The 22,054-nt window shown below is 46.0% G+C and overlaps 4 protein-coding genes and 1 long non-coding RNA gene across 8 annotated transcripts in view; 2 read left to right on the top strand and 3 right to left on the bottom strand.

The window, feature by feature from the left end:
* Positions 1 to 22,054, top strand: part of PPP6R2 (protein phosphatase 6 regulatory subunit 2) — a 1,004,265-nt gene that overhangs the window by 320,874 nt on the left and 661,337 nt on the right. The gene's annotated exons all lie outside the window — the stretch shown is intronic.
* The window catches only part of LOC310742923 (uncharacterized protein), a 177,435-nt gene that overhangs the window by 17,734 nt on the left and 137,647 nt on the right, over positions 1 to 22,054 (top strand). The gene's annotated exons all lie outside the window — the stretch shown is intronic.
* LOC310743153 overlaps positions 1 to 22,054 on the bottom strand; it is a 187,193-nt gene that overhangs the window by 136,358 nt on the left and 28,781 nt on the right. The window lies entirely within an intron of this gene.
* Positions 605 to 5,884, bottom strand: LOC310744066 (uncharacterized protein; the record flags this gene model as incomplete). The annotated part of the gene is made up of 3 exons (XM_083574809.1): positions 5,854 to 5,884; positions 3,236 to 4,176; positions 605 to 701 (listed from the first exon to the last, which is right to left on the bottom strand). Exons 2-3 carry the CDS (start codon positions 4,051 to 4,053, stop codon positions 605 to 607), a joined length of 915 nt encoding a protein of 304 aa, XP_083430935.1. The 5' UTR covers positions 4,054 to 4,176; positions 5,854 to 5,884.
* Positions 19,556 to 22,054, bottom strand: part of LOC310742944 (uncharacterized protein) — a 47,463-nt gene continuing 44,964 nt past the window's right edge. For all 4 annotated transcript variants that reach the window (XM_083572884.1, XM_083572886.1, XM_083572883.1 and 1 more), the window contains one exon: positions 19,556 to 21,959. In XM_083572884.1, the coding sequence (XP_083429010.1) occupies positions 19,941 to 21,782 (1,842 nt within the window). In that variant the 5' untranslated portion in view covers positions 21,783 to 21,959 and the 3' untranslated portion in view covers positions 19,556 to 19,940. The remainder of the gene's footprint in view (positions 21,960 to 22,054) is intronic.

The raw sequence follows: 22,054 nt of genomic DNA, 5'->3' as shown, positions 1-22,054 counted from the left end.
CGTTTAGTGTAATCCAGTCTTTTATCCAAACCAATCCTGCCGCCGCATGGTAGAATTCCAAATCTGGCAATGCAAAACCACCCTTCTCCTTTTTATCTCTTAATAACTGGTGTTTAATTCTCGGTTTCTTTCCACTCCATATTAATCTAGATATTTCCTTTTTCCACTCCTTAAAACAATTCATTCCTCCTAAAATGGGCATTGTTTGGAATAAGAAAATCATTTTGGGGAGGATATTCATTTTCACAACCAAGAGGTGGAGTTTGGTCCAGGTTTCCATATTTTTTTAAAAAAATTCTTTCCATACTTTACTAGAATTGTCCTCATATAAATTTAAACTTTTATTTGAAATCCAGATCAGTAGGCAGTTAACCTTATTTTTAATTTCCAGGCCTGTTTCTTCTTGAAGTTCTTTTTTTTATTCCATTGTGAGGCTTTTTGTCAGTAATTTAGTTTTTTGGTAGTTTATTTTCAGCCCCAGGCCGGCCATAAATTAATCTAGTAAAAGACCCTGCGATGGCCAGGAGCAGCGCATGCGGACGTGAGTCTAGGAATGGAGAAGATTGTGGGCGGGATTCTCTGAAACACCCAGCAACCCAGATTCTCATCCTTTGCTGTCTCTTTTGCTTACGGTCTTCACTCCCAGCCTTCCTGGCAAGAGGTAGCGAGGAGGGGGAGGGGAGAACGGGAGAATTGGGGTTCTGCAATTAGAGAGGCAATGAACTGCAAAGGGAGAACCCCAATCAAAGCTCTCATTCCCTGTCAGGGAACCTGAGATCTGAAACTTTTCCTTTTTCCCAAGGAAGACGCACCAAGGCTGGTCCAATGGCCAGTTTGGATAGCAAGGGACTTGGGCTCGGTTTCCAATTTCTCTTTTTCTTGTAAATGCAGCTGCACCAGCAGCACCAAGATCCGGAAGGAAGTGACTGGTGCGCGTCAGAGCGCAAGAGCATTTACAGTTCCTTTCCTTTCTCTCTGGAGCAGCCGGATTGGGCACTGGGCTGCCAGGCGTCCAATGGAAAGGGACTCTTTTCCCTAGAGTGTAAGAGGCAGAAAAGGTTGCTGGGACCCCATGGTAAATAAAGGGAGGGAGAAGGACTTTGTAGCATCCTTCGTAGAGAAGACGAACGACTGTCAGGACAGGAAAGACCTGGGAAAAGGCTGGCGGGTTTTTGCTTTGGTTGAAAAATGGGATCCCCACATTCTAGGAGTTCTAACCGCCAGACTCAGAGGCATGTGCTGGTCGCAGCAGGGGGGGGGGGGAGTCTCCATGGATGCTTCAGCAGCCGGCCTCCTCTGGGTCTCCTGGCCCCCTCCTCTCCTCCCTCTGAGTCTGAACTGCTCTCTGCCACAGACTCTTCTGGCTCACCAAACCCTGTTTCCTCCTCAGCTTGCAAAATCTCCCTTTCCGGTCTGCTCCCCTTTCTCCCTCTTTCGGCTCATCCCCCCACCAGTCCCCAGGCTCTGAGCCTTCTTCCCTTGTGGGTCCCCCAACTGGTGCCTCCCCCCCCCCTCACCAGCCAGTCCATGACAACAACAGCAGCCACAGCACTGTGGTCCTCTGGTAGGAAAACTCCCGAGTAGCATGAGTGAATAAAAACTTCTGGGACTATGGAAAAATACTCTCTTTCCCAAACCCTAGAATAAGCAGGAACTCTGGGGTTGCCCCATGGGGTTCATGAGTGAAGATGGCCCCCCAGGAGACTTCCCTGGTCCCTGCAGCCCCTCCTTCCCCCTCTTGAAATTAGGCTTGGGGGGGAAATCTCCCATTCAATTTCAGTATTTCAAGTTTTCTTCAGAACGCGCAGGGCAGGAGGCAGCGATGAAGTTCTGGTGAAGAAGCAGTGCTGGGAGATCATGCGGTGGGGGGGGTGACAGAGTTTGGTGCAAAAACCAAAGGTACTTTCATCTAAAATTATACTCACCATTATGAGATGCTGCCTTCATTATTTCATTATTATACAGTTTTACATATAAACACCAGAACTTCACATATACCTCATGCTTGTAGGAATGATTTCCTGCTGAGTTCATTGCTCAGAGTGGACTCTGAGAGGAAGACGTCCCACACTCCATACATCTAAATGGGTTCTCCCATCTGAGAGTCCCTAGATGTTCCTTAAATAAAGGTAAAGGTAAAGGGACCCCTGACCATTAGGTCCAGTCATGACCGACTCTGGGATTGAGGCGCTCATCTCGCTTTACTGGCCGAGGGAGCCGGCATGCAGCTTCTGGGTCATGTGGCCAGCATGAGTAAGCCGCTTCTGGTGAACCAGAGCAGCGCACGGAAACACCGTTTACCTTCCCGCTGGAGCGGTACCTATTTATCTATTTGCACTTTGACGTGCTTTTGAACTGCTAGGTTGGCAGGAGCTGGGACTGAGCAACGGGAGCTCACCCCGTCGTGGGGATTCGAACCGCAGACCTTCTGACCGGCAAGTCCTAGGCTCTGTGGTTTAACCCACAGCGCCACCCGCGTCCCTGTTCCTTAAATACTCCATTATAAAGAAAGCACTTTCTGCAGTCTTTTCATTCAAACTGCTTCTCCTGAGTTTGTTGCTGTTTTGAAGGGTTTCAATTCTTAAAGTTCTTCCTGTCCATGAGTCTGTTGATTCTGAACTTCCACTAAGAGTGAACCTCTATCTACTTTCCTGATATTTATATGGTTTCTCCTTTGTGTGAGTTTGTTGACATAAATCAAGGATTCCACTCTGACTGAAGCTCCTTCCACAGTCCATACCTTTAAATGGTTTCTCCCGTGTGTGTCCGCTGATGTTTTCTAAGATTTCCACTGTGACTGAAGCTCTTTCCACATTCCATACATTTAAATGGTTTCTCCCCTGTGTGTGTCCGCTGATGTTTTCTAAGATTTCTACTCTGACTGAAGCACTTCCCACACTCCACACATTTAAATGGTTTCTCCCCTGTGTGAGTCCGTTGATGGTTCCTAAGGTCTCCACTCTGACTGAAGCTCTTTCCACACTCGATACATTTATATGGTTTCATCCCTGTGTGAGTCCGTTGATGTTGTCTAAGGCTTCCACTATCACTAAAGCTTTTTCCACACTCCACACATTTAAATGGTTTCTCCCCTGTATGAGTCCGTTGATGTTGTCTAAGGCTTCCACTATCACTAAAGCTGTTTCCACACTCGATACATTTATATGGTTTCTCCCCTGTATGAGTCCGTTGATGTCTTCTAAGGCTTCCACTTTCATTAAAGCTTTTTCCGCACTCCATGCATTCAAATGGTTTCTCCCCTGTGTGTGTCCGTTGATGTATTTTAAGGTGTCCACTCTGATTAAAGCTCTTTCCACACTCTATGCATTTAAATGGTTTCTCCCCTGTGTGAGTCCGTTGATGTTTCCTAAGGTGTCCACTTTTACTAAAGCTGTTTCCACACTCGATACATTTATATGGTTTCTCCCCTGTATGAGTCCGTTGATGTCTTCTAAGGCTTCCACTTTCATTAAAGCTCTTTCCGCACTCCATGCATTCAAATGGTTTCTCCCCTGTGTGTGTCCGTTGATGTATTTTAAGGTGTCCACTCTGACTAAAGCTCTTTCCACACTCTATGCATTTAAATGGTTTCTCTCCTGTGTGATTCCGTTGATGTGATCTAAGGCTTTCACTATGACTAAAGCTCTTTCCACACTCCATGCATTTAAATGGTTTCTCCCCTGTGTGGGTCCGTTGATGTCTTCTTAGGTTTCCACTATTGCTAAAACTCTTTTCACACTCAATACATTTATATGGTTTCTCCCCTGTGTGGGTCCGTTGATGTGATCTAAGGCTTGTATTACAACGGAAGCTCTTTCCACACTCGATACATTTAAATGGTTTCTCCCCGGTGTGAGTCAGTTTGTGCAATTTAAGGTGTCCACTCTGACTGAAGTTCTTCCCACACTCCCTGCATGTAAAACATTTTCTCTCTGTGTGAGTCCGCTGGTGTGTTCTAAGTTTTGCATTGAAACACAAGCTCTTTCCGCACTCCATACCTTTAAATGGTTTCTTTCCTTTTTGTGTTCGTTGATGTGAACTATGTGTGCTCATTCAGTGAAGCATATTCCACATTTCACACATTTTAATGGCTATTCCTAATGAAACGAAAGGTGCCTTGTCCCCTGCAATTCTGTCTTCTCCATCACCTTTTTCAGAGTGGGCAGAAAGGAAATCCTGTTTGGGTTTCAGGAAAGAGAACATAGGGGGAAAAGGACACATCAACCACCATTAGCACCTTCTCTTATTTCAACATCTCCTACATTCTCCCATGTCCTCCCCATGTTCCCACTTTTTAGGAAATGAAAATGGTATGATGTCGAATGATAGTAATGCATCAGCAACCTTTCATAACCCTAAATCATCTTTAATAACACAGCATGATCTTGGAATACCGTTGTCCTGTGGGACTGCATTTCAAATCAAGTGGTTGCCCCCATTTCCACCTCTAGATCTTCATGAATCACCTGCACAGTCCCGCTGACCTCAGGAGGTCCATATAGATCATTTTGGGAGACCCAGGCCTTCATCTTTTCTAGGGACTGTGGTCTGGGTCAGTCAGAGAACTAGTGACAAGGCTTGGTGCTTGGGGTCAGCTGAATGGGTGCTCAGGGAAGCTCCTGTTCTTGGAGATGGACCTCTGTCTACATGCCTCACATTGCATGGAGAGAGCAGGAGAAGCAGAAGGAAAGCAGCTGGCACATGGGAATCCCAGGCGGAAACACCCACCCCCATTGCTCCTTATAATAATGATGTGCTGCCTGATCCTCTGCTTGTCTTCTGACAGAGGACTATCCTAATCTCGCACTGAAAAGCAGGATATTCAAGGCAAGGAGATAACTGTACTTCATGGTAGGTAGCCATATTGGTCTGACACAGCTGAAGTAAAAAAATAATAAAAATAGTCCAGCAGCACCTTAGGATCTTGGGAGAAAAGCAATGAGAAACCTAGACAGCATCTTAAAATGCAGAGACATCACCTTGCCGGCAAACGTCCGTATAGTTAAAGCTATGGATTTCCCAGTAGTGATGTATGGAAGTGAGAGCTAGACCATAAAGAAGGCTGATCACTGAATAATTGGTGCTTTTGAATTCTGGTGCTGGATGAGATTCTTGAGAGTCCCATGGACTGCAAGAAGATCAAACCTTTCCATTCTGAAGGAAATCAGCCCTGAGTGCTCACTGGAAGGACAGATCCTGAAGCTGAGGCTCCAATACTTTGGCCACCTCAAGAGAAGAGAAGACTCCCTGGAAAAGACCCTGATGCTGGGAAAGATTGAGGGCACAAGGAGAAGGGGACGACAGAGGACGAGATGGTTGGACAGTGTTCTCGAAGCTACCAGCATGAGGGAGGCAGTGGAAGACAGGAGTGCCTGGCGTGCTCTGGTCCATGGGGTCACAAAGAGTCGGTCACAATTAAACGACTAAACAACAACAGCAGCAGCACCTTAGAGAGCAACTAATTTTGTTCTAGGTATAAGCTTTCATGTGCATGCACACTTCTTCATATAGTGAAGGGTAGTGGGAGATCGTAGTAGGAGTACCCTTCTGAGAAAAACCCCACTCCACCCTCCCACGATATACAAGGGTCTGGTGACATTTGTGTCAGTGGATCTGAAGAAGTGTGCATGCACACGAAAGCTTATACCTAGAACAAAATTAGCTGGTCCCTAAGGTGCTATTGGACTCTTTTTAAATTTTTTATTTCAACTGTGTCAGACCAATACGGCTACCTACCTGAATCTAGATGTCATAGGCTGTTGGGGAGCAGTAGTTCCTTTGGTGTGGAACATGTCCTGCACTTTCTGGGGTCATTTTTCCACCCTTGGTCCCCACCCTGCACTCAGCTCTCACCTGTGGCTTCCAGAAGCTGTCAGCATGCAACAGGGCTTCAAGCAGCGGCTTCAACCGGCCGGCTAAACCAGGTGAGGAAAGCTGATGGGTCTCAAATCCTTGGGGGGCTGGAAAATTCTGCTGCACCTGAAGTCAAGCCCTGGTGGATAGAGAGGAGGAGAACAACCGTGAATCCCACAGTCCAGAAGGCAGATTCTGCCCGTGTGGAAGAGGAACGTGAAGGGCAGGTGGGGCACGTCCACCTGGAGGCTTGTTATCTAGTCCCAGGGTTACTCTGACCTTGAATTATATATAAATTACAGTATTGAAATGCGCCTGCTCCCACTTCCTATTCTGATATTACTCTACTCTGCTTGTCTGTTTCTTACTTGAGTGCTGTTTTGGAATGCTAAGTCAGGGTTTTACTGTGAGTTACATTTTTGCTATTTTTGGGATCCTGTTATGCTTATGTGTCTTCAGTAATAAATTTCTAAGCTTTGCTGCCTCTGAGTGTTTTCTCTGACTCTCCTAACTATACATCGATCATTATGGAGGAGCAAGATCTGCAACCTCAAGCCCTCAACAGCCTCGGCCCTGTGGACCTGACGGAGCATCTTCACCCCCATCGTTCAGTCCGGACAGGGAGGTCCGCCTCCGAGGGTCTTCTGCTGGTTCCCTTGCTGTCAGAAGTGAAGTTCCAGAGAACCAGGCAGAGGGCCTCCTGCCCCATGGAATGCCCTCCCTTCAGAGGGCAAGGAAGTAGGCAACCATCTGACATTTAGAAGACAGCTGTATCAGGAGGTTTTTAATGTTTGATGTTTTACTGTCTTGTATATGTACTGTAGGGACGCGGGTGGCATTGTGGGTTAAACCACAGAGCATAGGCCTTGCCATTCAGAAGGCCGGCAGTTCGAATCCCCACAACAGGGTGAGCTCCCGTTGCTCGGTCCCTGCTCCTGCCAACCTAGCAGTTTGAAATCACGTCAAAGTGCAAGTAGATATATAGGTCCTGCTCCGGCGGGAAGGTAAATGGTGTTTCTGTGCGTTGCTCTGTTTCGCCAGAAGCGACTTAGTCATGCTGGCCACATGACCTGGAAGTTGTACACCGGCTCCCTCGGCCAATAAAGCGAGATGAGCGCCGCAACCCCAGAGTCGGCCACGACTGGACCTAATGGTAAGGGGTCCCTTTAGTAAAGGTAAAGGTACCCCTGCCCGTACGGGCCAGTTGTGTCCGACTCTAGGGTTTTGCGCCCATCTCACTCAAGAGGCCGGGGGCCAGCGCTGTCCGGAGACACTTCCGGATCACGTGGCCAGCGTGACGAAGCTGCTCTGGTGAGCCAGCACCAGCGCAGCACACGGAAACGCCGTTTACCTTCCCGCTATAAAGCGGTACCTATTTATCTACTTGCACTTAAGGGTGCTTTCGAACTGCTAGGTGGGCAGGAGCTGGGACCGAAGACGGGAGCTCACCCCGCCGCGGGGATTCGAACCGCCGACCATGTGATCGGCAAGCCCTAGGCACTGAGGTTTTACCCACAGCGCCACCTGCATCCCATAGGGGTCCCTTTACCTTTACCTATATGTACTGTAAGCTGCCCAGAGTGGCTGGGGGAAAATACTAATACTAGAACTTCTAGAGTGTTACCTCAGGTTACAGACACTTCAGGTTACAGACTCTGCTAACCCAGAAATAGTACCTTGGGTTAAGAACTTTGCTTCAGGATGAGAACAGAAATCGCGCGGCGGCAGCAGGAGGCCCCATTAGCTAAAGTGGTACCACAGGTTAAGAACAGTTTCAGGTTAAGAATGGACCTCCAGAACGGATTCAGTTCTTAACCTGAGGTACCACTGTACTATTATTATTATCGTGTGATTTTTTGTAGTTATTTTGGAATTTTTACTGCAATATCAGCTCAGGAAATGTTGTGGGTGGAGAAAATCACAGGTTGCCGTAAAAGAGAATCCCACCCACAAACTCTCATTCCCACACAGTCTGTAAATTTGGGGAGGTCACACACTTTGCCTGTGCTAATACTGGCAGTCTTTGGCCTGCACAGGCACACCCTGCGTGTAGAGCCTCCAGCCCCAGGCACTGTCTATCATGAAAATGGGTCCTTTGACTGGGAAGATTCATGGAGTCGCTGTCATCAGATGCTGAAGGATTGTATCTCAGCTTGTCAGTCACTCTGACACTGCCTACAAAGAATAAGAGGAACAGAAATACTTTTGAGGTGCAACTTCCGTATCAATCCTGAGAGCCATTCCATGGACTCTGCACCCCTGTTTCTGATGACAGGTGTACATTATCCTCATCCTCAGTGGAAAAGACATTAAAGATGGAAGCCTGAGAGAGAGGAAAAGGCTTCCGGCTGCTTCCTGGGTGGGATTGCGGAAACCAAGAGCTGCTTCTGAGAAGGCTTCTCCCCTCCCCTCTTCCTCTTCCTCTTTCCTCTCCTCTCCAGTGGACCAATGGCTGGACATGGCAGAACCGCTGTGTCTGGACAGGGCAGGGGCTTATGGGGGCTCATGGGGTGGGAAGAGGATGGAGCTTGCAGGAAGGAAGGGGTGGGGGGACTGGACCCCCCACTTTCCAGGGATCCTTCTCTGGTCGCCTTGAAGGGGGGCCGATTCCTGGGTGGGAGGGAGAAGCCAAGGCGGCCCCTCCAGAGATTCCCCGAAGAAGCCACGATGGAGACGCCCCGCCCCCGCAAGACTGGTCTTCCTATCTCCCCCCCACCCACCCTGCCAATGCTGCGCTTCCCTGCCTCGGGGATGCCCCCTCCCTTCTCCCCCCACGTCCTTGACCCCCTCCCTCTCTCCCGGAGTCTCCCCTGCACCCAAAGGCCCCCTTGGCTCGGATCACCCCACGCCCTGCGCGCCACACCTCTCCATTCGCAGCCCCCCCGACAGGAGCAAGGGAGGGACAGGGGGGTCTCTATCCAGGCGTCTCTCGCGCCCCTTAACCTTTTCATGGGCCGCGCGGAGCCTTGGGAAACGGGTGAGGGGTCCGCCCTGCGAGGAAAGCCCCCTTCGCAGCACGCGTGCCGGGATCCAGGCCCCACGGAAGGCGCTTGGGGGAGCTGGAGGGGTCTCTGGGTCCTTTTCTCCCCTCTCCCCCCCCCGCGACCCCTTTACCTCTTTGTCCTCGCTCCCGATTCTCCTTTCCTTTCCTGCAGCATCGAAAGCCGCCCCCCCTAGATCTACGGGGCAGAGCAGCAATCCGGAGTGGAAGCTCCACGTCCTGGAGAAGAAGGCAGGGTGGGAGGGGGCTCACCCCCCCATTCCTGGGACAGAAGAGCCGGATTGGAGGAGGAGGAGGAAGGGGTGGGACGTTTGGGGGCGGGATCTGGGTTTGTGGGGGCGGGGTGAGAGGAGGAGGTGCCGGGAGGGGAGGGAAAGAATTGAGGGGGGAGAGGAAGGTTTCCCCTCTACCGTCTTCCTTCTGGATCAGAAGAGCGGGGGAGGGGCTGATCCTGGAGATCCAGCTGCAAAGAGAGGTCCCCCCCCACAAGTGCAACATCCTCCCCCACCCCACCCCACGAGCTTAGATCCCTCCGTGTTTTAGGTCTTGGTGCTGTTCAAACCAGAAATGGAGGGGGGCAGCTAAACGACTCCCCCCAAATCCCAGCTCCCCACCCCAGCCTCTGACTCAGGCCAGGACAATGACTGTGGACACAGGCCCCGTCCAGGCACAACAGCCAAGAGGCTCAGAAAAGCAGCCGATACAATTGTAGCCAGAAGCGGATTCCAAAATTTGAGGGATCCCTTGGACAAGAAAGAAGGAGACCAGCCAGGAAGAGCAGAGCAAAAGAGCAGCCAGTAGGCTTGGTCTTGATTGAAGACTGTTGCCACAGGACTCCCACCTGCCCCCAGGTGGAACAAGATGGAAGCCCCCAACAAAAGAAGACCCCAACTTTTATTAGCTGCTAATCCCCCATGCAACACCCCCAATACTACATCATGACTACATCATTGACACATCACAAAGAGGAGGGGTTGAGGGAGGAGTTGTGGTGGTAACCTGAGTGTCTTGTCGAGAGCCAGTGGGGTGTAGTGGTTAAGAGCGGTGGACTCGTAATCTGGGGAACCGGGTTTGCGTCTTTGCTCCTCCACATTGTTACAGTAAAATCTGGGTGCGAGGCTGCTCAGCCACCCAGCTCGTCGGACTAAGTCCGCGGGTCCCTGCGGAGGAAAAATGAGCTCAGCTGGAGACAGGAGCAAGCTGCAGAAGATCCACGTTTATTGCACAACAGGTTCAAGGCGAGACTGAACAGCGAGAAAGGGGTGACATGAGCTTTTGAAACTTCCCTCCATGTCCCATAATGCAGTGCAAAATACATCATAGCTACAACATGAATACATTAAAGAGAGGTTGGGTTACACAGATGACATCATGAATACATTAAAGAGAGGTTGGGTTACACAGATGACATCATGAATACATTAAAGAGAGGTTGGGTTACACTGGATTAACATACAGAGGAGGGAGGGGGAATATGCAGAGCTGGAGATATGCGCAGATAAACATTTCCTGAGTACCAGTGATGAGAAGACAATAGTTCGAATATGTAAAGTCTGCCACCTGGCACTGCCCGGAGGAAAGGCCGGGCAGAGCGATTTGACCGGATTAGGGTCTTCCTGAGTACGTGACATTTCGCTTGAGGGATTATGGAGGCAGGGGAGGTGTCATGGAGTCCTGAAGAGACTGAGTCGATCGACACCAAAACCAAGGAGATCGGAGTTACCGTTGATTTTATACGAATTTTTAAGGATTTTTAGTTCATTCTATATTGGTAATTGAAGTTGGAAACAAAATGGATACATTGTTGCAAGATTTGACACTTTTAGAGTTCACCAGTTTCGGTTCCATTGTTCTCCCAGCGGGGAGCCATCAGCAGCTTGTCAAGAGGTTAAATGAGGCATGCAAGAGCTCGCTGAGCTAGCTCTGCAAAACGAATGCATGGTTCTGTTTGGATAGAACGCAGCCATTGAAATGAATGGGGATATAACTTTGTACGGTCTACCCACAGTAAAGATAGGGCGGCAAGGAAGCCTAAGAGTTCGGCTTATTTTGCCCGCATAGGAAGGGAAAGGCGCTTTATTTATGGGGCTTGGGGTAGAGTGTGGTGCTTGTGGAACAGTGTGGGGGCTGAGGGGGCTGTATAGGGCTGGGTGCCCTTGAGGTCATCGCCTCGGACCCTCTGGTGACCTGCGGAGGGAAAAGAGATGCATGCCCCCCCTTCCTTCCGTATCAACATGCAGCTGATGGGTGACCTTGGGCCAGTCACACTTCTCTGAAGTCTCTCTGCCCCACTCACCTCACAGAGTGTTTGCTGTGGGGGAGGAAGGGAAAGGCGAATGCTAGCCGCTTTGAGACTCCTTCGGGTAGTGATAAAGCGGGATATCAAATCCGAACTCTTCTTCTTCTTCTTGTCACCTGCCCGGTTGCTCCTTTCCTCTCCCCATGATTATATTCCTGAGGACAAAGAGGAGTTCATGTGTTTCCTGCCACACATGAATCCCAATCCCAAAGAAGGGCAGTGCCAAAGAATGCTCCACCTATCGTCCAATTGCGCCCATTTCACACACTAGCAAGGTTATGCTTAAAATGCTACAAGGCAGGCTTAAGCAGTATGTGGACCGAGAACTTCCAGAAGGGCAAGCTGGATTTCAGAGGGACAGAGGAACCAGAGACCAAATTGCAAGTGTGCTGAATTATGGAGAAAGCTAGAAAACATTTACTTCTGCTTCATTGACTACACAAAATCCTTTGACTGTGGCCACCGCAGCAAACTATGGCAAGTTCTTAAAGGAATGGGAGTGCCTGATCACATCTGTCTCTTGAGAAATCTCTTTGTGGGACAAGAAGCTACAGATAGAACTGGACATGGAACAACTGATTGGTTCAAAATTGGGAAAGGAGTATGACAAGGCTGTATATTGTCTCCCTGCTTATTTAACGTAAATGCAGAATTCATCATGCGAAAGGCTGGGCTGGATGAATCATGTAATAAAAAATTTAAGGTCTTATATATATAATAAATGTTCATAAATGTACCAACCAAGCACATACATAGATATGTGGACCACATGTCTGGAGCAGCTCAGGAAGACAGTCCTGAAACCATTTTGACTCCCAATCTGACCAAATGTTTTCTCTGCAAGGAGGGAGCGGGTGAGGGAACCTTCCCATTGTCTCAGGAATTGGGAAATCACCATCTCAAAGGAAGGGCCAGACTACCAGGAAAGGGAATCAGATAAGGCATTATCAGATAACCAGGCAGACAGGAAAAACAACAACATTCACATTTCTGTTGCAGACCGCCTTTTCTGTGATGTAGGTATGATATTTGTGGGGGGTGGTCTGGGGTTACACCCCTTCTGTGATGTATGTACGATGTATGGAGGGGTGGTCTGGAGCTCCAGGGCAGGGAATTTAAAATGTCTATATAAGGGCAGGCACACCTTAGTTGGGGGTTCTCCTCAGGGGAGCACCCTGTTGCAGCAGATCAATCAAGATCAGGCTTACTAGCTGCTTTGCTTCTCAATAGTCTCTGGATGTCTCTGTTATTTCCTCCTACCAATGGTGAACCTACAAGGGACTCTATAAAGGGCTCTTGTGTCCCCCATAAGGGAAGAAGGGCAGCTTTTGTTTACAACAGATGGCACCCCAGATGGGATTCAAGGGGGGCAAGGAAGGACCGGTGATCCAGCGCGCACCAGGCCATTTGCCAGGAGGAGCCACCAGTCCTCTAGTGACCCCAGGGTCTGGAAAGAACTGGAGTTCCAGCGGGGCTAACCAGAGGAAGCACCCTTGATCAGGCCAGCCACAAGTTGACTTATTTTTTAATATAATCTTTATTGATTTAAATTACACACATATATAAAGAATTTGCCATCTCATACTGCAAAAAAAGAAAATTAAAGAAAAAAAACTTAAACTTCCTAATTAAATAAAAAAGACTTGTGACAAAATGAGGCTTCCGTTCATTCTCATTGTACTGTTTATACTGCCGTTGTCCCCCCCCCCACACCAACTTTTATATTCTTTAATGTTGTTCCGGTCTACTCCACAAACAATATTTGTTGTGTTTACAACTATCACTCAAGTTCTGCTAATATGGTATGGTTGGCACAATATGATCTTATAGAATCCTTAAATATTCTCCATTCTCCAAGTATTTTCTGGTTCAATACTCCTCTAACTCTTCCCGTCAGTTTTGCTAGCTGTAACTATTCTAACATGCGTATATGGCTTCTCTTGTTGATGTCCACCAGGGTATTTTTGGCTCAAGTAGTCCTTTATATTTATTCCAGATTTTATATCACGATTTTCTTATCACATGGCTCAAAAATCCCCTGTGGACCTTCACTTTTTTGTATATTAAGGAAGCATGGAATCCAGACCGATTCTCGTGGCCTTCCAAGTCTAATAGGTCCGTATCTTTTAGTGTAATCCAGTCTTTTATCCAAACCAATCCTGCCGCCGCATGGTAGAATTCCAAATCTGGCAATGCAAAACCACCCTTCTCCTTTTTATCTGTTAATAACTGGTGTTTAATTCTCGGCCTGTTTCTTCTTGAAGTTCTTTTTTTTATTCCATTGTGAGGCTTTTTGTCAGTAATTTAGTTTTTTGGTAGTTTATTATCAGTCCCAGGCCAGCCATAAATTAATCTAGTAAAAGACCCTGGGATGGCCAGGAGCAGTGCATGCGGACGTGAGTCTAGGAATGGAGAAGATTGTGGGCGGGATTCTCTGAAACACCCAGCAACCCAGATTCTCATCCTTGGCTGTCTCTTTTGCTTACGGTCTTCACTCCCAGCCTTCCTGGCAAGAGGTAGCGAGGAGGGGGAGGGGAGAACGGGAGAATTGGGGTTCTGCAATTAGAGAGGCAATTAACTGCAAGGGGAGAACGCCAATCAAAGCTCTCATTCCCTGTCGGGGAACCTGAGATCTGAAACTTTTCCTTTTTCCCAAGGAAGACGCCCCAAGGCTGGTCCAAGTGGCCAGTTTGGATAGCAAGGGACTTGGGCTCGGTTTCCAATTTCTCTTTTTCTCGTAAATGCAGCTGCACCGGCAGCACCAAGATCCGGAAGGAAGTGACTGGTGCACGTCAGAGCGCAAGAACGTTTACAGTTCCTTTCCTTTCTCTCTGGAGCAGCCGGATTTGGCACTGGGCTGCCAGGCGTGCAATGGAAAGGGACTCTTTTCCCTAGAAGCAGAAAAGGTTGCTGGGACCCCATGGTAAGTAAAGGGAGGGAGAAGGACTTTGTAGCGTCCTTCGTAGAGAAGACGAACGACTGTCAGGTCAGAAAAGACCTGGGAAAAGGCTAGCGGGTTTTGGTTTTGGTTGAAAAATGGGATCCCCACATTCTAAGAGTTCTAACCGCCAGACTCAGAGGCATGCGCTGGTCGCAGCAGGAGGGGGGGGAGTCTCCATGGATGCTTCAGCAGCCGGCCTCCTCTGGGTCTCCTGGCCCCCTCCTCTCCTCCCTCCAAGCCTGAACTTTTTCATCGGATAAAGTGAAGAAAAGAGGAGTGGTGATTTATGCAAAGGAAAAGTTGGCCCCTAAGTTAATATTTAAAGATGAACAAGGAAGATATTTGGCAATTGAAATTCAAGTTCAAGGAGAAAAATTATTGATAATAGGAGTTTATGCACCAAATGAAGGGAAGTCAGAATTCTTTAAGAAATTGCATGAGACATTAATGGACTATTTGGATTATAATGTAATTTTAATGGGAGTTATGAATGGAGTGGTCTCTACAAATATGGATAAAGCACAAAGACAGGTGGTCTCCAAGGATGGGAGACTACCTAAGACCTTCTTTGAAATGACTGACAATATGAACTTGATTGATATCTGGAGAACAAGGAACCCTCTTGAGAGAGAGGGAACTTTCTTTTCTGAGGCAAAAATGACTTGGACTAGAATTGACCAAATATTGGTAACTAGTGGGATGGCATCAAAGATTAAGAAAGTGGAAATCTGCCCAAAGACTTGCTCCGACCATAATGCTGTAAAGATGGAAATGAACCCAACAACAGCTGGTTCCTTTAGATGGAGGATGAATGATTCCCTGTTTAGAGATGAAGAGGTGTATAAAAAGGCCCAGAAGGTGCTAAAGGATTATTTTGAGATAAATCTGAGAACAGAAGTGGAAAAAAGAGTAATTTGGGACGCAAGCAAAGCCGTTATGCGAGGATTTTTAATACAACAGAATTCCATAAAAAGGAAGAGACATAATGAGAAGAAGGATAAGATTTTGGAAAAGATAAAAGAAGGAGAAAAAAAATTGAGATCTAAACCAAAGTCACATGAAATTCTGAGAGAAATTAAGTTTTACCAGAGACAATATATGGAATTGATGAACCAAGAGATAGAATGGTCGGCAGATAAATGTGGGAAACGTCTGGCATGGCAATTGAAGAAGAGACAAAAACAGAATACGGTTACAAATCTAGAAGTGGAAGGAAAGAACATTTATAAACCAAATGAGATCAGAAACTGTTTTCAGAGCTACTTCAGGAGACTTTATGCACAAGGGCCGGTGAATGAAAAAGAAATAGAAGAATTTCTTTAAAAATATGGATTACAAAAAATTTCTGATCAAAGTAAAGTGATTTTGAACCAGAAGATAACTGATCAAGAAATTGAGGGAGCCATTCAAAGTATGCAATTGGGAAAATCTCCAGGACCTGATGGATTAACCTCCAGATATTACAAAGTTTTGAAAGAATGGCTTACACAACCGTTGAAGGAGGTCTGTAACGAAATCTTAGAGGGGAAGAAGGCACCTGAATCGTGGAAAGAAGCGTATATCACACTTATACCAAAGTCAGAGACTGAGAAGAATCAGGTTAAGAACTACCGCCCTATATCATTACTTAATGTGGATTACAAAATTTTTGCAGACATTTTGGCAAAAAGACTGAAAAGAGTTTTGGTGGGGGAGATTCACAAAGACCAAGCGGGCTTTCTTCCAGGAAGACATTTGTCAGACAATGTGAGAAATATAATAGATATTATGGAGTTACTGGAAGTTAATATTAATACTAAGACAGTATTAATATTTGTGGATGCGGAGAAAGCCTTTGACAATATTTCTTGGAGTTTTATGAAAAAGAATCTCCAAGGGATGGGGGTAGGCCAAGGATTTGAGAATGGTATAAGTGCAATTTATTCTGAACAAAAAGCAAAATTGATTGTAAATAATGTGGTTACAGAAGAACTTGCTATTGAAAAAGGGACACGACAGGGGTGCCCAATATCCCCACTGCTTTTCATATCTGTCCTGGAGGTTTTATTAAACATGATCAGAGGGGATCAGCTGGTTAAAGGGATTCAGGTCGGAGCTAAACAGTATAAACTGAGAGCGTTTGCAGATGATCTAGTACTAACTTTACAAGAGCCAGACACTAGTACGAGAAGAGTTTTAGAGTTAATACAAGTATTTGGTCAAGTAGCAGGTTTTAAGTTGAACAAACAGAAAACGAAAGTATTGGATAAAAATCTAACAGTTGCAGAAAGAGAGAAGTTCCAGAGTGAAACTGGTTTAACGATAGCAAAGAAGGTGAAATACCTGGGGATTAATTTGACATCTAAGAATGTGAACCTATTTAAAGATAATTATGAGAAATGTTGGACAGAAGTGAAGAAAGATCTAGAAATATTTGAGACTTTCCTTGTTAGGCCGAATTGCTGTTACTAAGATGAATGTCTTGCCGAGAATGTTATTTTTGTTTCAAACATTGCAGATTGTGGATAAAATGGATTGTTTCAAGAGGTGGCAAAAAGATATATCTAGATTTGTCTGGCAGGGCAAAAAGCCCAGAATAAAATTTAAGATACTAACTGATGCAAAAGAAAGAGGGGGGGTTTGCCCTGCCGGACTTAAAATTGTATTATGAATCAGCGGCTTTTTGCTGGCTGAAAAATTGGCTGCTTCTTGAAAACACAGACATTTTGGATTTGGAAGGGTTCAATAACAGATTTGGCTGGCATGCATATATATGGTATGACAAGGTTAAAATCCATCAAGGTTTCAAAAACCATATTGTTAGGAAAGCTTTATACAATGTTTGGATTCGGTATAAAGATTTGTTGGAAAATAAAACTCCCAGGTGGTTGTCACCAATGGAAGCTAAGGAAGTGAAAAAATTAAATATGGAATCCAAATGGCCAAAATATTGGGAAATTACAGAGTATGAGGAGGGAAAAGTGAAATTGCAGAGTTATGAGAAATTGAAGTTTAAAGTAAGAGACTGGCTTCATTACTACCAGATAAATGAAGTTTTTAAACAGGACAGGAAAATTGGCTTTCAGGTGGAGAGGTCGAAATTAGAAACAGAGCTTTTGGAACCCAGTACTAAGAATCTGTCAAGAATGTATAACTTGCTGCTGAAATGGAATACACAGGATGAGACGGTTAAATCAGCTATGATTAAATGGGCAGAAGACATTGGACATGATATTATGTTTGCTGACTGGGAACAGTTATGGACTACCGGTATAAAGTTCACGGCATGTAATGCCTTAAGAGAAAACATTATGAAAATGATATATAGGTGGTACATGACCCCAGTCAAGCTAGCAAAAATTTATCATACGCCCAATAACAAATGTTGGAAATGTAAGGAAACTGAAGGTACCTTTTACCACCTTTGGTGGACGTGCCCAAGGATTAAGGTCTTCTGGGAAATGATTTATAATGAAATGAAAAAGGTGCTTAAATGCACATTTGTGAAGAAACCAGAGGCCTTTCTCCTGGGCATGGTGGGCCAATTGGTGTCAAAGAAAGATAGGACGTTCTTTATGTATGCTACAACAGCAGCAAGAGTTCTTTTAGCAAAGTATTGGAAGACACAAGAGCTACCCACGCTGGAAGAATGGCAGACAAAGGTGATAGACTACATGGGACTGGCTGAGATGACTGGCAGAATCCGTGACCAAGGGAAAGAGACGGTGGAAGAAGATTGGAAGAAATTTAAAGTTTATCTTAACAACTGTTGCAAAATTAATGAGTGTTAAAATGTCATGGGTAAGGCAAAATAGAATTGCAGGGACAAACAATTGGATATGAGAAAAAGGATTTAAAGAAAGTGTTATAAGAAATTGAAATTAGGGGTTGCTGGAAAGACTTAAAACAGGGATGCAGAAAAGGGAGGTATGGGGAAGTCGCTGAAAGAAGGTTTAAGGAAAAAAAGGTTAAGAAACTATATGTGTTTATATGTTTGTTTGTTCACGTATTGTTTTGTATTGTCCTTTAATATGTGTTGAAAAATCAATAAAAATTTATATAAAAAAAAAAGAAAGAAAAAAGGGATCCCCACATTCTAAGAGTTCTAACCGCCAGACTCAAAGGCATGCGCTGGTCGCAGCAGGAGGGGGAGTCTCCCTGGATGCTTCAGCAGCCGGCCTCCTCTGCGTCTCCTGGCCCCCCCACTCCTCCCTCCAAGCCTGAACTGCTCTCTGCCCCAGACTCTTCCTGCTCACCAAACCCTGTTTCCTCCTCCGCTTGCAATATCTCCCCTTCTGGTCTGCTCCCTTTTCTCCCTCTTTCGGCTCATTGCCATCGCACCACCAGGAAGGCAGCCCTCCTTCAGAAACACCAAGAGAGTAAACAGAAAGTTCTCTGAATGGAGAGGAGCAGAAAGCGGAGTCCCTCAAGATCAGTATTGGGACCTGTGGCTTTTCAACTTGTTCATAAATGATCTAAACTTATGAGGGAGCAGGGAGGGGGCAGTTTACTGATGGCAGCAGATTGTCCAGGGTTGTTCAAACAAAGAAAGATTGCAAGGAGCTCCATAAAGACTTCTCCATACGGGGTGAATGGGCAGAAAATACAGTTCATTATCAATAAGATTAAAATGATGCATGTTGGGACAAAAAACCAAACACCTCTTAATATCATGTACAGGCTCATGGGGTCTGAACTGGATTTCCCTGTGTGCTCTAGACCAGGGGAGAGGGGAGCTGGTCACAGCAGGAGGGGGAATTTCTATGGATGCTTCAGCTGACGGCCTCCTCTGGGTCTCCTGGCCCCCTCCTCTCCTCCCTCTGAGTCTGAACTGCTCTCTGCCACAGACTCTTCCTGCTCACCAAACCCTGTTTCCTCCTCAGCTTGCAAAATCTCCCCTTCCGGTCTGCTCCCCTTTCTCCCTCTTTCGGCTCATCCCCCCACCCGTCCCTGGGCTCTGAGCCTTCTGCCCTTGTGGGTCCCCCAACTGGTGCCTCCCCCCCTCACCAGCCAGTCCATGACAACAGCAGCAGCTACAGCACTGTGGTCCTCTGGTGGGAAAACTCCTGAGTACATGACTGAATCAAAAATTCTGGGACTATGGAAAAATACTATCTTCCTCAAACCCCAGAATTTGCAGGAGCTCTGGGTTGCCCCATGGGGTTCATGAGCGAAGATGAGCCCCTCAGGAGACTTCCCTGGTACCTGCAGCCCCTCCTCCCCCCTCTTGAAATTAGGCTGGGGGGGAAATCTCCCATTCAATTTCAGTATTCCAAGTTTTCTTCAGAACGCGCAGGGCAGGAGGCAGCGATGAAGTTCTGGTGAAGAAGCAGGGCTTGGAGATCATGCGGTGGGGGGGGGGGTGACAGAGTTTGGTGCAAAAACCAAAGGTACTTTCATCTAAAATTATACTCACCATTGTGAGATGTTGCCTGCATTATTTCATTATTATACAGTTTTACATATAAAACCAGAACTTCACATATACCTCATGCTTTTAGGAATGATTTCCTGCTGAGTTCATTGCTCAGAGTGGACTCTGAGAGGAAGACGTCCCACACTCCATACATCTAAATGGGTTCTCCCATGTGAGAGTCCTGGGATGTTCCTTGATCACTCTATTATAAATAAAGCACTTTTTGCAATCTTTTCATTTAAAGTGCTTCTCCTCTCGGAGTTTGTTGATGGTTTGAAGGATTTCAACTCTTAAAGTTCTTCCTGTCCATGAGTCTGTTGATTCTGAACTTCCGCTAAGAGTGAACCTCTTTCTACTTTCCTGATATTTATATGGTTTGTCTTTTGTGTGAGCTTGTTGACAAAAATCAAGGGTTCCACTCTGACTGAAGCTCCTTCCACAGTCCATACATTTAAATGGTTTCTCCCCTGTGTATCTGCTGATGTTTTCTAAGATTTCCACTCTGAGTGAAGTATTTACTGTACTCCATACATTGAAGTGGTTTCTCCCGTGTGTGTGTCCGTTGATGTGTTCTAAGCTTTCCATTATCACCAAAGGTCTTTCCGCACTCCATACATTTAAATAGTTTCTTACCTATGTGAGTCTGTTGATGTATTCTCAGGTTTCCACTATAACTGAAGCTCTTTCCACACTCCACACATGTAAATGGTTTCTCTCCTGTATGAGTCCGTTGATGGTATCTAAGGCTTCCACTAATACTATAGCTCTTTCCACACTCGATACATTTAAATGGTTTCTCCCCTGTGTGAGTCCGTTGATGTGATCTAAGGCTTGTATTACAACGGAAACTCTTTCCACACTCTATACATTTATGTGGTTTCTCCCCTGTGTGAGTCTGTTGATGTTTTTTAAGTGTTCCACTCTGACTGAAGTCCTTTCCACACTCCATGCATTTAAATGGTTTCTCCCCTGTGTGACTCCGTTGATGTGATCTAAGGTTTGCACTCTGAGTGAAGCTCTTTCCACACTCCATACATTCATATGGTTTCTCCCCTGTGTGAGTCCGTTGATGTGTTCTAAGGCTTCCACTATCACTAAAGCTCTTGCTGCACTCCATACATTGAAATAGTTTCTTATCAATGTGAGTCTGTTGATGTACTCTCAGGTTTCTACTATAACTGAAGCTCTTTCCACACTCCATACAAGTAAATGGTTTCTCCCCTGTGTGAGTCCGTTGATGTGATCTAAGGCTTGTATTACAACGGAAACTCTTTCCACACTCGATACATTTAAATGGTTTCTCCCCTGTGTGTGTCTGTTGATGTCTTCTATGGTGTGTACTCTGACTGAATCTCTTTCCACACTCCAGACATGTAAATGGTTTCTCCCCTGTGTGAGTCCGTTGATGTGATCTAAGGCTTGTATTACAACGGAAACTCTTTCCACACTCGATACATTTAAATGGTTTCTCCCCTGTGTGTGTCTGTTGATGTCTTCTATGGTGTGTACTCTGACTGAAGTCCTTTCCACACTCCATGCATTCAAATGGTTTCTCCCCTGTGTGAATCCGTTGATGTTTCCTAAGTTTTCCATTATCACTAAAGCTCTTTCCACACTCAATACATTCATATGGCTTCTCTCCTGTGTGAGTCCGTTGATGATTTCTAAGGTGTCCACTCTGACTGAAGTCTTTTCCACACTCCATGCATTCAAATGGTTTCTCCCCTGTGTGAGTTCGTTGATGTTTCCTAAGGCTTCCACTATCACTAAAACTCTTTCCACACTCCATACATTTAAATGGTTTCTCCCCTGTGTGAGTCCGTTGATGTGATCTAAGGTGTGAACTCATACTGAAGTCCTTTCCACACTCCATGCATTTAAATGGTTTCTCCCCTGTGTGAGTCCGTTGATGTCGTCTAAGGTCTCCACTCTGACTGAAGCTCTTTCCACACTCCATGCATTTAAATGGTTTCTCCCCTGTGTGAGTCCGTTGATGTTTCCTAAGTTTTCCATTATCACTAAAGCTCTTTCCACACTCAATACATTCATATGGTTTCTCTCCTGTGTGAGTCCGTTGATGTCTCCTAAGGTTTCCACTATGACTAAAGCTCTTTCCACACTCAATACATGTATATGGTTTCTCCCCTGTGTGAGTCTGTTTGTGCAATTTAAGGTTTCCACTCTGACTGAAATTCTTCCCACACTCCCTGCACTTAAAAGATTTTCCCTCTGTGTGAGTCCGCTGGTGTGTTCTAAGTTTTGCATTGAAAGAGAAGCTCTTTCCGCACTCCATACCTTTAAATGGGTTCTTTCCTTTTTGTGTTCATTGATGTGAACTATGTGTGGTCGTTCAGTGCATATTCCACATTTCACACATTTTAATGGCTATTCCTAATGAAACGAAAGGTGCCCTGTCCCCTGCAATTCTGTCTTCTCCATCACCTTTTTCAGAGTGGGCAGAAAGGAAATCCTGTTTGGGTTTCAGGAAAGAGAATACAGAAAAAAAGGACAAATCAACCGCCATTAGCACCTTCTCTTATTTCAACATCTCCTACATTCTCCCAT

This window comes from Podarcis filfolensis (genome assembly GCF_964270895.1).
Source record: "Podarcis filfolensis genome assembly, chromosome: 10".
NCBI lineage: Eukaryota > Metazoa > Chordata > Lepidosauria > Squamata > Lacertidae > Podarcis > Podarcis filfolensis.
The sequence above is the reverse complement of the archived record's forward strand: the minus strand, read 5'-3'. Positions and strand labels throughout refer to the sequence as shown.